General features: G+C 43.0%; 1 protein-coding gene across 5 annotated transcripts in view; it reads left to right on the forward strand.

Moving 5' to 3' along the window:
• cntn5 (contactin 5) overlaps nucleotides 1–15,864 on the forward strand; it is a 99,856-nt gene that overhangs the window by 63,303 nt on the left and 20,689 nt on the right. For all 5 annotated transcript variants that reach the window (XM_061782352.1, XM_061782350.1, XM_061782349.1 and 2 more), the window contains 5 exons: nucleotides 631–812; nucleotides 6,281–6,417; nucleotides 6,546–6,675; nucleotides 10,889–11,033; nucleotides 15,251–15,378. In XM_061782352.1, coding sequence (XP_061638336.1) covers nucleotides 631–812; nucleotides 6,281–6,417; nucleotides 6,546–6,675; nucleotides 10,889–11,033; nucleotides 15,251–15,378 — 722 coding nt within the window. The remainder of the gene's footprint in view (nucleotides 1–630; nucleotides 813–6,280; nucleotides 6,418–6,545; nucleotides 6,676–10,888; nucleotides 11,034–15,250; nucleotides 15,379–15,864) is intronic.

Consider the following 15,864-nt stretch of genomic DNA (forward strand, 5'->3'; position numbering starts at 1 on the left):
AGAGATCATTTGATAAACTTGATAATCTCAGGAAATTTGGGAGACTATATATTCTGTAGACTGATTTTGGATGGCATGCAGGCTGTTCCATCTGGCATAAATATAACACATTAAGAAAAGAAAAACAGGTTGGGTTAGGCTGACAGTCCAACACGGTGGTGGCATTTTGGCGATTCAGGTACGGGACGACTTGCGGTGACTAATAAGGCCAATGAATTCTGCTGTCGACCATAAAAACCTGCACGCGAACGTGCGGCCATCACTTCGTGCCCTCAAACACTCTTGGGTAAAAGTCCGGACTTAAATCCGAGTGGATCCAAATTCCTCCACAGCGATGCAAAAGACTTATCACCAGTTACAGCAAACGTTAGATTTTAGTTACCAAGGGTGGCACAACCACTGATGAGGTTTAGGGGCCAATTACTTGATAGATTTGGCTTTTTTTTTTTTTTTTTTAATAAAATCAATATCATTTAGAAACTGCATTTTATATTTCAATTGTGTTATCTTTCTGTTTTGTTCATCTGAAATATTTAAGGGTGATAAATACACCAAAACCTTTCCAATCAGAAACAAGGAAGAGGGGCAAAATTGTGTTCTCAGCACAAATATTGTAATTTCTCCTCACAGTCCAGTGCCCACAATTACGTGGAGAAAGATCAACGGCAACATACCGAAAAAGGCCAGACTCCGCAAGTCCCAGGCCGTCCTGGAGATCCCCAACATCCAGCTGGAGGACTCGGGGACGTACGAGTGCAAAGCTGAGAACCTGAGGGGAGGGACAGCTTTCAAGGGACATCTGCAGGTCTACAGTAAGTAGACGGCGGCCAATCAGTTAGCATTTTATGGAATATTTGGTCAATTACTGATAATACAATTGAAATATGCAAATGAATTACTATTTTGGAAATAGTATTTTTGGGCCGTGTTTAAGAAATCAAAATGTCCTCTTCTGTTGGCAGAGAATTTTGCTTAAATAAAGTAATATATTCCTCATTTCATGACTTTTTGGTTTTGTTTTTTTAGCCCAGTTTTTTGCAGTCTTAACAACTCCCAAAAAAACGGGACTGACATTTGTGCCAATCTCGCTCTAATTTGTCTCTGTCAATAATAATCACTTAGACACACACACACACACACACGTCAAACCGTGGCCCTTTCCATTCAATCCAGACATGACACGAACCCTGGTTATCATCACGGTGCCAAAGGCTATCGCGTATTCCCGGGAAAATTGGGCTGAGCACGCCTAGAAAGCCCTATTAACGTTTTCATGAGCGCTTACAGGAAACGCTGTGCAATTGCCGACAATATTCTCTTGGCCGGTGGTGGGATTTATTTTTAGCTACAAGCCAAGAGAAGACCAGTGTCAAGACTGTAATTATAGATAAGGAAACATTGTTAACTACTGTAGCAAATTAGCTATTGCTTTCATTGTAGAACATGGGTGGGCATCATTTTGTGCTCAAGGGGCACATTTGATTTTTAAAATGTACACATGGGCCTGGTTATTTGTAGATGAGGACAAAAAAAAAGTTAGATAGCGTGTGTAGAAAAGGGTTGTATTTATTATTTAAAAATAAAATCATTCATTTTTATTTTTAAATGGTCTTATTGATTGTATTATTGATTTATTATTTGTATTATTATCAACCAATTATTGAATAAAATGAATACAAATTATACAATTGTAATATTTATACTGTATTATACATATATTTACAATAAATCAGTAGACCAATTATTTTCCAAAATACATTTAAAAAAGTATATAATTCATGAGCATTTCAAAATATTTGTATTCACACTTAGTTTAATTATAATTAATGAACCAATTATTTAATGGAGTGCAATATTTTAATGCATATGTAAAATAAATCTATGAATAAATAAATATTTGTTATTGTAGTGTGATTCAATTAAGCCTGGATTTGACTCAATTAAGGAATTGAAAAAAATAATCCAAAAATACTCGGTGAGAACAAACACCATTTTTGGAAACAAACAGCTATGACAGAGTCAATCATTATTTCAGGATCATACATGCTAATATTATGAAAAATGTACTCCCTAATGAGTTGGGTCTCCGGATGGGGTATTTGTCTGCTGGACGCCGCATACACAGATCGACACGTGGAATTCCACCAGTGAAAATACTACAATCCAATGTTTCCTTCACACTCCGGAGGAGGACTTGGTGAGCAGGTGGCTCAATTGCACGAGACACCCAACCGTGGTGTTAAAAGCGGAGGATAAGTGTGTATCTGTTGTGTATTTTGAGGGCGCTTTTGATAAGCAGCATCACATACTCAAATGTTCTCTGTGTTTTGGTTGATACGATACAGTAGTCGACCAATGTCATTTAGCAGCTCGGTGTTTAAGTGCTGCCTCCGTGAGTGAAAATGTCTAGAATTGAGTTTTTTTTTGGTAACAAAAGCTGTTATCCCGCAGTAGACGGACGGGGCTGAGTGAGCAGTGGCTCATTTTTATGACAGAGTGAGTTTAACCTTTTCAGCGCTAATATGAAATGCTTCATTATTTTATCCTTCATGTAGTTTGCCCAACGAATGTAACAGATCTATTATTTGGACAAATGAGGGAACTGTTTTCGATTCTGCAAACATGCCCAGTATGTGTCCTTTAAGACTTTTCTTTTGGAAAATGCTGCCATTGGCATGTTGCATTACTTATTTTGCCTGCGATCATAAAGGAATGGCACCCCATTCCACCTTTGCCATACGCACAAGGCCAACTTAATGGAGTGCCGCAGCCTTGGCGGGACGTGCTTCCAAGGTCCCGCACTGGCGCTTTGATTCAGTTGACAACACAAGGAGAAAAGGCTTGTTGCGGCTAAAAGTAATTTCCTTCAGGTCATCTTATAGTTTGGGCTTTCGTTGTACATTGGACATTCCTGGCCATAAAAGAGCAATCAAACAACAACATTGTGTGTTAGTGAAGTCGCGGTATATGCACGGAATGAGACAACAATAGTAACTTGGTGTATCCAGGCAACACGTAATCGCATTAGTGGAAATGAAATGCATTAATAGCAATGGCTTCATAAAAACATGCCCTTTGGACGAACTATAGCGAACTCCACTAATTACGTCGAGTGCACCTGGAAAAGCAAAGTCTCCTTTGAAATCTTCTTTCTTTTAATTAATTGCCTTTTGGGGGACTCAATATGGCCCAACTTTTGCCAAACATGTCTATCCTGGTGAAAAATGTCAAATTATTTTTAGTTCCCCATGTTGCCAGCTGTTTTAGAGCTGTTTCGACTGATCTTCGAAGACCCGCCAAGGATTGTTGTGTGACAATGTAAGCACCGAACCTACCAAGAGCAAGAGTAGGCTCTCTTCTTTCACCGGAAAAACTAAGTTTGTTTGTGGCCTTTTCCGTTCTTTCGTAAGCAGCAGTAGAACACGGGTTGGTTTCTGACCAAAAAGTGGAGAGAAAAGAAACCAGTAGAAAGTAAAGCCAAGTAAACAGTGGCTATTTTTTGCTTTCAAAATACTTCAAACTATAAACAACAAAAAACAAGACTGAGAAAGGGCCTTTGATGGCCAAATAATAATTGATGTGCCAGATATCCCACTGAGTGACGCTGACTGACCGCAAGGCTCAAGTCAAACGTCAGTGAACGTTTTACGTGGCGTTCGTCGTTCACTCCATGAACATCTTTTCATCTTGTCTTGTTTTCGCACAATCGCAACACGACCGTTCAACTACCTACTGTGACACGTACTCTGTTTACGCCATACATATGCATACTCTGTTAACGTGTGAGGTGCCGAACCTTGTCCGACTCTCCCCTTCTAATCGACGTGACGAGCCTGAAGTCACCTCGGAATCTTGTACTCAAAAGCGGCGCCGTTGTCAAATGCAAAGCGATGCAACGCCGCCATCTAGAGGGGTTTGGAAGTCATTACAGTTATGTAGAAGCTTGAATTTTACAGACAAGCTTGGCAAGACCCTTTCGCAGGCCTACACACTGACAAACCTATATTCGTCAGCGGCAGTAAATGGTTGGCTGATGATTTCACTCGGTGACTATAAGTGCCTATGAGTGGCAAAATTGAATAAATACATAAATGAGTTAAATAACTCGATGTGTCATGCAATATTTAATTCTTTCAATATTTATTTCAAAATGTCTTTAATTAATTCGATATTTATTCATTTAGTTCTATTTAATTTCAATATTTATTCGATCATTTTATTTTTTTTTTGATTACTTTAACATTTTCCCATTTTATTTAAATATTTCTAGAGTTCAAGATGTATTTATTTCTGTGTTCAGTAGACACCCGTTCCCCTGTGAATCATGAAATAATTGTATCTGTCATCAAACTCAGTAGGCGGGAGTAAGCTCTGATTAACCCCCAATCAAAACTTGTTCCCTGCATGAGCTCGTACACTTTTCCTCTAGTCAACAGTTATCCTATTTCAAATGTACACCTTAGGTATTAGAAGTAAAAGGTCATCGGAAAATAACTAATCGCGTGAAGTAGCGATACCTGAAAAAAAGATTCCCCTTATTTCCAGTTTGTACTTGGTTACTCGCAGCCACTGTTCAAATGGAATAAGTTGTGTTTGACCTCAGCTACCTCAGTCGTTGATCATAGAAAATCAAAAGGCTTTCGTATCCAAGTGAAAGCTCCAGTACATTAGTCATTGTATCCAACAGGAGGATATGTAGATGGTTTTGAAGGAATATTTGAATGCTTATTCACCGCATACGTTTTCCTGTAGAAGTTGTGTTTTTTATTTCTTTCTTTATTTTTTGTTTTAGTTTTCTACCTCAACTTTCCCTGCGCAACTGCATGCTTTATACACTTTCCTTTTCATCTGGGAGTCTTGTCTATCCGCTCGATGCATTTTTCAATACGTGAACGTATATTTATGAGATTATAAAATTTACAAGGACCTTTCGCTGGAGTCGGATCGTTCGTCTTGCGTGGGAGCAAGAATATTAATCAGCCACCAAGAGGCGAGCAACCACCGCCACCCCGCCCATTCCTTCTTTTAGTTTAATGTTTCAAGGCCTTTTTTTTTTTTTGTATTACACTTTTTCCTCAGCTATGTTAATAATGCACAAACGAGGAAGGCTAATCTACAGACAGTAATGAAAGAAATGTAAATGAATTCACAGAAAATGAAAGGAGCAAGCAGCTTTTTTAATAGCGAATCCTTGAAATGATCATCAAACGCCATGCGCCGCCCGCGTTGTATGGCCGAAGCAAAAATGTTTTGTCGATTTAGCTTTGTCCATCCAACCAAGACACCAGGTTTTGGTTGGGGGCTCATTTGGGTCGTAGGAGTTTGTCTGTGTACGAGCCCTGCTATTCGCCCCAATTGGCTGCTTAAGAACAAGGGTGATGTGCCGAGTTGTGGGAAGTGGATGAGCCACACAATGAAATTATAGGGAAAGAGTAGTTGGTGGTTTATAAGACAGCGGTGAGGGCAGCCATGACGTGTGGATTGGAGGCAGTGGCGCTGAAGAGACAACAGGAAGCAGGTTATCTTTAGTTCTTTAGTCGTGACCGGGTTGGATAGCATTAAAAAGGAGCTCATCAGAGGGACAGCCAGATGTTAGATGTTTAGCAGACAAAATTACTACCATCGTGTTAGCAACACGTTATGACATGTCCCACTTGTGTTCTAGGCAGGACACGCCCCCGCTGCGATATGATTGGCTCATGCATCACAGGAAAGGCAGGCTATACAGATGTAACATCTCGTTACATTTGAAATGTGTTCACGTTAGTACAAAATAAAAACAAGTTTTTTTTGTAGGGTATTAGGGTAAGCGCCAGGTTTGGGTTAGGCTGGGTTAAGGGTAGTGTGATTCCTAATAATGCTGCCGCGCTGAAGTCACATACTTCTTCTCCTGGCTGGAAGCAGTCGGGTGTATCCATATTGCAAGTGGGCGTGTCCTGCTTCGAGCACGACTGAGATCCCTCATAACGCGTCAACCCGTAGTCATCGCCACATACACGTTCACATCTGTTGAGAATATCAGGCCCAAAGGGTTTTTTGTTGTTGTTGTTTTTGTTATGTTATTTTCACGATTTTCCTCAAATGTTCTCTTTCGCTAACTGGTAACGACTTGATCATAGCAATAAACCCATTGACTCTGAATATCTGATCGAGGATATCTTGAGCTTAAAGCCACATCAGACACGAGGGCAAAATGTCAGCTCAAGAAGCCAACACCCTAAAAGGAAGAAATTCTACTTTTTCCTCTTTCTCTTTCTCACTCTCTCTCTCACTCTTTTAGCACTGCCGCAATGGGTGAGAATGATTAATGACACTCAGCTGGATAGTGGGGAGAAGCTCCAGTGGGAATGCAAGGCCACGGGGAGGCCCCGGCCTACCTATCGCTGGCTGCGCAACGGTTTGCCCTTGACATCCCAGGTACAAGCCCTTTGCCTCTTCTTCTTTTTGATGAAAAAATACCTCAGGTTGCTGAACGTCATCATGAATCATCATCATCCAACAACCTCCTCCTCCTCGTCTTCTTCTTCTTCTTCCTCGCATTCCAGGGTCGAATGGAGATTGTGAACGGTGAGCTCTCCATTCACAAGCTACTGCCTGTGGACTCAGGAATGTACCAATGTGTGGCAGAGAATAAGTACGGCGCCGTTTACTCCAACGCCGAGCTCAAGATTTTAGGTAAACGCCTTTGCTTTATGACGCACACTTTAGACCTTTTCAGCTTGACGTGCACGTGTGCTCGGATTAATGGCGAGGACGTGCTCCTCTTATGCTGAAATGGATAGCTTGCAAAAAAATCTGACGTTGGCTAGCAAGGCAAGCCATAATGTTTCGCTCAATTCGTAAGACGCCACCCAATCAAACGTTGTAAACAGACCTGTGAGAAAATGGCTTCCACAAACCTGATGATGGCGGTTTGGTTCCCAGTCTGTCACTTTAGAAGGGGCTACTACATTACCAGAAAAACATTCTGAAAAGGTCTGTAGGGTAGATCATTTTCAGATTCTTAAACTCGTGTCCTGGATTTCCGTGATTTCCATAGCTTCGGGGTCCGTAAAATATCTTGCAATAAATTAGTATGTCGCATCTTTTGAAGAAGCGCAAACCTACTGGAAATGTGGGGACGGGCGCGCGCCAGTAAAACAAAAATACCAATTAAAAGCCGTTGTATCATCACATAAAGCTAACATTACTGCATGAAAAAAAGTCAACAGAAATTGTATTATTACAGGAATAAAAAGGTGTAATATTACAAGAATAAAGTGAATGAATTTGTTCAAATATGACTTTCTTCCCTTCGTCATAATGCTACGACATAATCTTGGAAAATTCAACGTTCTATCCTGACAAAATAAGTATTTGTTCTTGTAAAAAATTACAAACATTACTTCTTTTTTTTTTTTTTTTTAAAGTGCAACTCCATCCTCATAACAATATGACTTTTTTTTCCCCTAAAAATATGAATTGTTTGTGTCACATTAAGACTTTAGGTAACGTTTTAATTCCAGTGGCATTTGGGGGTACTCATGGTCGTTACGTTTAATTGCCATGAACATTATGATTTTTGATGAACATTTTTTGAAGATGAACAATGAGTTAATTACGTTATGAATAATGTTCACTGTAGGAAATTATATTAATACAAATGACCAATGTCTGAGAAGCCGTTTCGCATCCAAGCAGGGTTCTTCAGTTCATGCAACAAGGCTTAGTGAGGACGCACTAGCCAGTGTTTGTGTGGAAAACTCCACTATTTATGCTCCAATTTAGAGGCATGCCCCACACGACGTATGGAATCATTCTTTTGGAATGCAAAAAAAAAAAGGGTGAGAGCCGTTAAGCCGCCTGGCCAAGAGGGCGTTGTCCGTCGTTGGGTGGAAACTCCCTCAGTGATATTCCATTCATTTGTAAAGGGTAATAGCGTATATGGGTTAAATACAACTTTAATTAATTTAGGAAAAAAGAATGTGCTGGAAGCGACGCCTGCGTCACTTCCGGTTTATCGTAATTTTAAATTACAGCGTTATAGATCAAGCCGCGGCACGGTGGACGTGGAGGTGGGCGTCCTGCCTCGGCCAGTCGGTCGGGTGAGACAAGAGCTCCTCAGAGAGGAGCTTTTTATGGCCGAAGCCAGCCAAAAGGGGGTGGTTTACGCCCTCCCGCCTTCCTTTACCACCACCTTCGGGACCCAAAGGGGAGCTGGACCGCCTCTGAGTGTTAATTTTCCCATTTTGGTATTATTTCGTGGTTTAAAACCAGTGGAATAAAATATTGCTGATTGGATTTAAGATAACGAGACCATTTTCCCGCTTTGCATTGTCCCACGCTCATCCTCTTTAATACCTGTAACGAATGTTTCAAATGTTATGTGGTTGTTGAGAACACGACTATTTTCAATGTGGCATTTGTGTGGTGTGGAGCGAAACGTTTCATCTGGTTCAGTTGACAACACGTTCGACATCAGACATTCAAGTTTGCAGCAATACAGTGAACTAGTGGTGTCTTAAGCCCGCTCCTCTGTTAAGCGATGGTTTGTCCGCCTTTGTGTTTTTGGCCTCTCTCTCTATTATTGCTTACACAATCTTTTGGTTTTGTTTCGTCAGAGAGAATTCTGCCTCAGGCGCTGTCACATGACTCCATTTTACCAATCAAACAGTCACATGACCGCACACAAAAGTCTGCATCCCCACACAGAAGCAACGTTTTCGAAGTGACTCATTTATGCGAAGGGTGTGTTATTTTAAAAAAAAGACTGAATTTATTATTGATTTACTTAAAGTGAAATTTTTTGGGGCAATAACTGGATTTGCACATTTCTATTTTGTATTTTCGTCTATTTGACGTTCATGCTCTGATTGAAAAAAAAATAATAATAATTATAAAAATTCAAATACAATCCATCAACAATTTCAAAGTCTGTACTTTTTTTTACTTTTCCTTCAATACGGGATTTGAATCAGCACCGGTACTTTTACCAGATTTTTTATTTTTTTATTTTATTTTTTTTATAACACATTTGGCCACCTGTGCCCAAAAACAATGGCTCGTCGGTACAGATTGGCATTGATAGAAGACAAAAGTCCAATGGGGGTTTTCCATAAAGGCGAAGGACTACATCACGGTCACCGCGAATGCTTTGTGTGACTTTCATGAGCGCAACACGCGTTCTCGTGCGATATTAAGGCAGGATGGCACTCCGCGGCCACGAGGCTTCGCTCAGGCTGTCCTCTGCGCTGTGTGCTGATGCGCCATTTTCTCCTTGTCATCTTCGATACTGGAACACAGCTGGTGACACCCATTCCCCTTTCGCGTTCCCCCGAGGGACGCTTTGATTTACTGTCAGCGTGGCATGCCCTTTTTTGAAGGGGAATCTGTGGCATTTGGGAGAATCAACGGCCCCTTTTGGTTGGTTTTTTTTTTTCCATCCAAATGTTGACTCTTTTTATCCCAGGTACACACGTACCGATCTTGCCAAGTCCGAAGTTTCCTCTACTGACAAATAATTATGCTCATATGAAGTCATTTTTACCCCGTTTTGTAAGCCGAGTTTTTCCAACGTCGATTATGAGGGAGTTCTCGGAAAAATATCTCCCGTGTAAGGGGTCCCCGGAGCCAAAATGTTGGAGAACCCCTCCCCAGAGGATCAAAAATGTTCAGGGCAGTGCTACAGGTTAATTACTTTATTATATATAATATAATGACTTTATGAGTTGTGTCACTCTGTGCAGAAGATGACTAAAACTTGAATGAAACTTTAACCAGACCTGACGAGGACTGATGATATTTCTGAGCCAGTGAAGCCCCTGGTACAAACTCATTACGTGGCTAATAACAGCCCACAGATGAGCGATCGCTCCAGGCCAGCCGTGGCCTGGCGCTGCGGCCCACGTCAGCCTGCGCCGGGAGGCCGATCGGTGGAGAGTGGTGGATGATGCGACCGGTGGCCGGCCGCGATCTTACGTTGATTAAAACAGAGGCGGAGGGGAGCCGCTCCCGCCCGGAAGGCCGCAGTGTGGCGGGGAGCCGGGTCAGCCTTGAGCTACGGATGGGATTGGATTGTCATTGTGTGTAATGTCACTTGGAAAGCATCACTCAGCATTTCAATAATGCTGGCTGACAAAGCCTTGCGGCCTCGAGATGGCCTCGATGTGTAATACAGATGGATGATGCTGCCTTACTTTACAATTACGCCTTAACTTGTTCTCGTGTGCAGAAATCCTCTTTTTGTGTCTAATTATGATGATGTACCTGTAGACAGACAGATAGATAGACCCTGTAGATAAGTTTGTTTTGAATTCAAACAAAATCTCCATTTTTAAAAACGTAAACCCATGGATGACTCCTGCAGCGCCTCCTTTGTGTCTTGAGACCGAACAGCAGGTGGCCTTATGTTGGCCACCTGCTGTTCCCATAGCGGCCTGTTGGCGAACAGCCGGCCGGCAACTACGTAATTGTCTTCGGAGGTCACAACACGGCGGCAAAGCACCTTTTTCCATTGGACGAGGCCACGGCCTGACTAAATGAAGCGCCTCCCCTCAGTTCTACGTAGTTGCTTGGCACCAAGATGCAACCACATAATCATTCTGTTTACTTAACGTTGTGTAACTTCCGATGTATGGTCTTGCGACACTTAAGTCGAGTGAAACTTTCATTTTTCTGTCATTTATTTTATTTGCGATTTAGCAGGTTAAAGCTGAAGTTTTCCAGATTTCATTCCACTTTTGACTGTTTTCAATGATTTTGACCATTTGTATACAGCAGTGGAGCAATTCCCGTACAAAGAGAACAATATTTATTTCTAATGCTGCATTGTTTTTCAATTGTTTTCCATGGTTACAAGAAAATAACCAAATAATCTGCTGCTTCATGTCTTTTTTTTTCCTCACCACAGCGTCGGCGCCCGCCTTTGTGCCCAATCCGGTGCGAGTCGTCGCCACGCTGGGCAAGGAGGCGTCCATCGAGTGCAAACCCAGGGCGTCGCCCAAGCCGCGGATCACGTGGAAACGAGTAGACAGGAAGATACAGCCAAGTAAAAGGTAGGAGGCGTAATTGTTCATGTTTCTTTTCCCTTTATAGCTTTTACTGACTTTATTTGCATATATGATATACAGTCGGCACTCGTTCCTTTGTATTTCCCCGCCTCTCGCGATATTTTCTCATCGTTAGTTTTGAAAGCGTTCTTCCTCCCTACGGCGAGGGCCTTGGGAGGGGTGGCGCTTTCATCAGCGTGACTGAAATGAAGCGTCGGTGCGAAACAAAACATATTCGCAAGTTCTTCCGAGACGCTCCTTCTCCTCGTCCGTCCCTCTCGGAGCGCACTGTTGCATTCGGAGCTCTCGCGCGCTTTGAGGCGTCGTCATCACCAGGAGCATCCGTCGGGCTCCGTCAATCGAAGTGAACGATGTTGCGGAATCGTGGATCCGTCAGCGTCGGGACCCTTATGTTTAGCGGCCGAGATTCCGCCTCGCTTAATGATCATAATCCTCGGGAGTTTCGCCTCTAACGTGCCCACGTTCCTTTGATGCGGCCATTTTAATAGAAATATTTCATCTCTAAAAAACACAGAAGAGGGAATCGGGCTGTTCTTTGAACTCGGCACCGCTTGCTGAAGGATGGCTTTTGGCTTTGCGGAGTGTGCGGGCCTATAAAATGATGATTAATGACTCAGGCTCGTCTGAACCCGATAAAGCCTCAGAGGCATTCGTCAAAGCTGCAAATCTATTTTTCTGTGGCAGCCGCTGGAAAAGTTGTACCTGCGATCGGGCTGAGATAAAGTGGAGAGTTTTGGAAGTGGGAAATTGCTCTCTCAAATATTGAAAATCCAGTCACCCGAGAGCAACCGTTTGATTTTGGCATCATTCTGTTATTTGTTTGCTTTAGCAAAATTCCTTAATTGGTCACTGTAACATATGTTAATGTTCAAACATATATTTCACATACTTTTTAGGAATAAAAGCCCTAGCTCATTTTTTGTTTAACAACTGGGCCTAATGCGCTACTGTATTTTCACGTTGCTCAGCATGGTGGTATTTGGTGTCTAAAGTTTGCCAAAACGCTGCGTTGACATTAAAGTTGTCCGGCTGTTGCGGACCGAGGACGAATCCGACGTGCTGCCGTCACTCTTCTGGGACCAAATCAATGGGCTGCATGTTAAAAAGGTCAGTGGCGATCCAGCGCGTGATAGCGGTGATTCCTATCCGGAAACAAAGGCGGTGTTCGGGTGGCGACGTCGGCCTTTGTAGAGCCGAGAGGTTTATGGACGGCGGGGCCGGCGTTCTTTTTCCCGGGTGAATCGAAAAGGCGTCAGCGTTTATCTGCCATTGACAGCTGTCCTGACATAATGAAGGTGTGTAATTAACATGGATTTCCGCTAATGTTCAAGCCTTTTGTTGCTTAAGCACAAAGAATGAATCCCTTTTTTTGCGGACGGTGATGGGTATGTGTTTTGTAAAGCTGCAAAAATAGTCCTTTGTGCACAAAACAGGTTTGCACACACATTCACACCGATGGGCAATTTCACAGTCTTATGAACCTAACAGGCATCTTTTTGGAATGTGGGAGGAAAGAAGCAGAGATTCAAACCGGACCCTTTTGACTGTGAGGCAGACATGTTAAACACATGCAACAATGTACCACCATTGCTAAAAGCATCCATCTATCAATTTCCTATTGCGCTAGAGCCGGAAACTAATCAATCTTTGGGTGGGGGGGGGGGGGGGGGGGGGGGTGGGTAGAGCGATGGTCTCGATCGGATGCTAATCTTCGATGCGGTGGAGGGTGCAATATTATTCTTTTGTATTCTGTGTATGCACAATCACATGCGTTGTACTTACTTTGTGGCCCTTTTTTTTTTGTGTGTGAGGTGACAATATCCTTGTGGATTTTCGCTACTTGGGCAGGGCTCTGTCCCTGACACTAAATGACGACGACGAGATTCGACACGTTTATAGGGTTTCGCCGATATAACAGGCTTTAATGAGCGCTTGCACGACTTGGAATCAAATGACCCATATGCCGTATTTGAGACTTTCATCACGTAGCAGCGTCACCGCCTTCCAATAGGTCACTCCTATGCTGTGATTCTTTGCTTTAAATATCCTGCGCTCGGCTCGATTTGCATGTCCCGATCAGGCGCCGGCCCCCGTCTTGCCCTCTGTGCGTCAGCGTCCTTGTGGGGGAAATTTCCTAATTCCCTCGTTTTAAAAATGTCTCCTGGCTGCAGATTGGACTTGGCAGGATTCGGTCACGCCTTCCCGGCTTCCTCTTTGCCAATTTCAATCAGCTTCGCGCATGATGAAGGGGGGGGAGCCGGGTAGATTTAAATGCCAAACAATATTAATTAATTTGAATGGCATCACCGCCTTATGAGCCTGAAATAGATGACGGGGATGGGGGGGGGGGGGGGGGGGGGGGGGGGGTGAAAGCCTCTCGTTCCTGCTTTGAAGCAGCACTTGATGTTGTCTTCCAGAGGTGGGATTAATGTGCAAATAATACGTCTCAAGTCCCAACCTTCAAATTTCAAGCCAGTCCCAAGTTGCTGTGGAAAAAGTCAAACAAGTCAAGTGGAGCCTTGCTAAATGTCAAGCAAGTTGACCCTTACTTGGGTTAAGCAAGTAATCAAGTTAAGTCATACAATCTTGCTCAGTCACAACATGTACACTATTTGCACATCAGTCACTTGCGTTAGTAAGCGGTACAAATGGTTCCAAACCTTCCGTTTGGCTTTATCCTCACGCGGGTCGCGGGCGTGCCGGAGCCTATCCCGGCTATCTTCGGGCGAGAGGCGGGGCATACCCCTCAACTGGTCCACAGCCAATCGCAGGGCGCAAACTCCAATCTCAACTCAACACATAACCACCGTGAAGCTTTAAAGGGCAAGTTTGCGATGCTAAAACTGCTAGCAAGATTTTCACGTAGCCTCACTTCAATGATCCCTTTGCCCCTCAAGTCTCAAAACAAAGTTTGATGTCACGTAGAGGGATGTGAGCGATAAAAGAAAAACCCGGAACAAAAAACGTGGCCAGCACTTAAGAGCCCCCTAGAATAGTCTTGGAAAACCAGTGTGCACAGCAAACGCCACCCAACCCCTCCATCAGGCAACTGAAAAACTGAAAAAAACAACAACAACAAAAAAAACAGCACGCGAAGACTTGTTTTGACAGTAGTACAAAAAAATGGATTCTTTGAAAAGTGCAAACTCCCTTCTTTTAACTCTGACTGGGGTCAATTCCGGTGACTGGAGATCTTCAGTCTCCAGCAAGTGTTGCGTTTCTCGCGTCCTTCGGCAGCTACTTACGAGTCCCAGCATGTTCACCTGTTTGTTTTTTTCTCCCCAGAGGATGTGACGATGAAATGCACCGCTCGCTTTTGACGGCCTTTCTCTGGCGGATTTGTGTGTGGAACATTTGTGGGAAAAGAACTGCCGTGAATTAAGGCAATTGTGTTCTTTCAAAAGAATCACCCCCCACCCCTCCAAATTGATAGTCAGGCGGCGGATGCGCCGCTTTTGTTCACTACTTCAAAAGCAAAACGTGGTTGAAGTCAAAGCGTCGTTTATCTTTTCATTTCTGTTTAGGTTTTTGTTGTTTCTTATTAACTCAAATGTTCTTAGCGTCATCTCTTTCTCGACGAGAATCTGCGCTTTAAACCTTCCGGAGATGCGAGCAGACTCACAGCGCTACCTGCAGGTCAGCCTCATTCACATATTTCAATTGATCATTGATCTGCAACGAGAGGCTTGAATGTCCACATGCCGCCGTTGGAGATTACGCTACAAAAAATAGAACAAACATTGTAGTAGTGTTTGCATCCTAGAGTACACAGGCGACCGTCCTTGAAAAGTGACTACGACGTGTTATTCGCCGAGTATATGATGACTTAATTGCCATTTGGAGGGCCTCAACATGCCCCAAGACTCAGCAATTTTGCAAGTGTATGTTTCCTGGTGCAAATGTAGTTATTTGAGGGGTCCCTAACAATTTTAGGTTACAGCAAACAGCAAATGTCCTTTTCTTCCAAACAATCATCCAACGGGGATTGTCAGTTGCGGTACATACAGGAGGCTTCCTCTAGTGGTATGCGAAATAATCATTGTGCACAATGTTACAGCACTTTCAACTTTTTTTTTTTTTTTTTATTCAGTACAGTACAATTTTGAAATACAGTTCATTTGTATATGACATTTGATGCAGAATACACTTCAATTCGAACTGTTAGCCGCCCATGATGCGGACAACTGTTGCTATGGCGGCAGGTTGATGCTGTTGAGAAACAACACTCTGAGGATCGTCAATGCCAGCCAAGCGGACGAAGGCGACTACGTGTGTCGGGCGGAGAATCACCTGGGCTGGGCCGAGATGACAGCCACGCTATGGGTGAAAGGTAAGCGATGCCCGGGGTCCCGTCACGGTCCGCCACATTTGGGGCAGGGTGGACAGTGCCCCGGCACATTTTGTTCCCTTACACTGTATGTATTTTAAAATCTCGACCAGTGTTCGTCAGGTGTGGCGCAGGAAATTAACCAATTAACCAAATACTGTATCTTTGTTCATTTTTCTATGCCAGTGACATATAGTGACAGGCAAAACAATGAAATGATCCCCCACTAGATGGCAGAAGGTACGATTAACTTGTTGCCTTTCATACAACAGAATAATACCTTCATGTTCAACTAAACAGGCCCGTATTTCATATTAAGTCAATTATGAGTGAATTATAACTAATTATTCATTAGTTAGCTATACCTTTTTGTGACATTTTTGTTTGGTAACATCCCATGAGATTTCAAATATGTGCCTCGGCTTAATGACGGTTGCAAAACACTGTCCACAATAGTGATCCAACTGCACAGTAAATATAGAGATATAC

This window comes from Phyllopteryx taeniolatus, chromosome 8 (genome assembly GCF_024500385.1).
Source record: "Phyllopteryx taeniolatus isolate TA_2022b chromosome 8, UOR_Ptae_1.2, whole genome shotgun sequence".
NCBI lineage: Eukaryota > Metazoa > Chordata > Actinopteri > Syngnathiformes > Syngnathidae > Phyllopteryx > Phyllopteryx taeniolatus.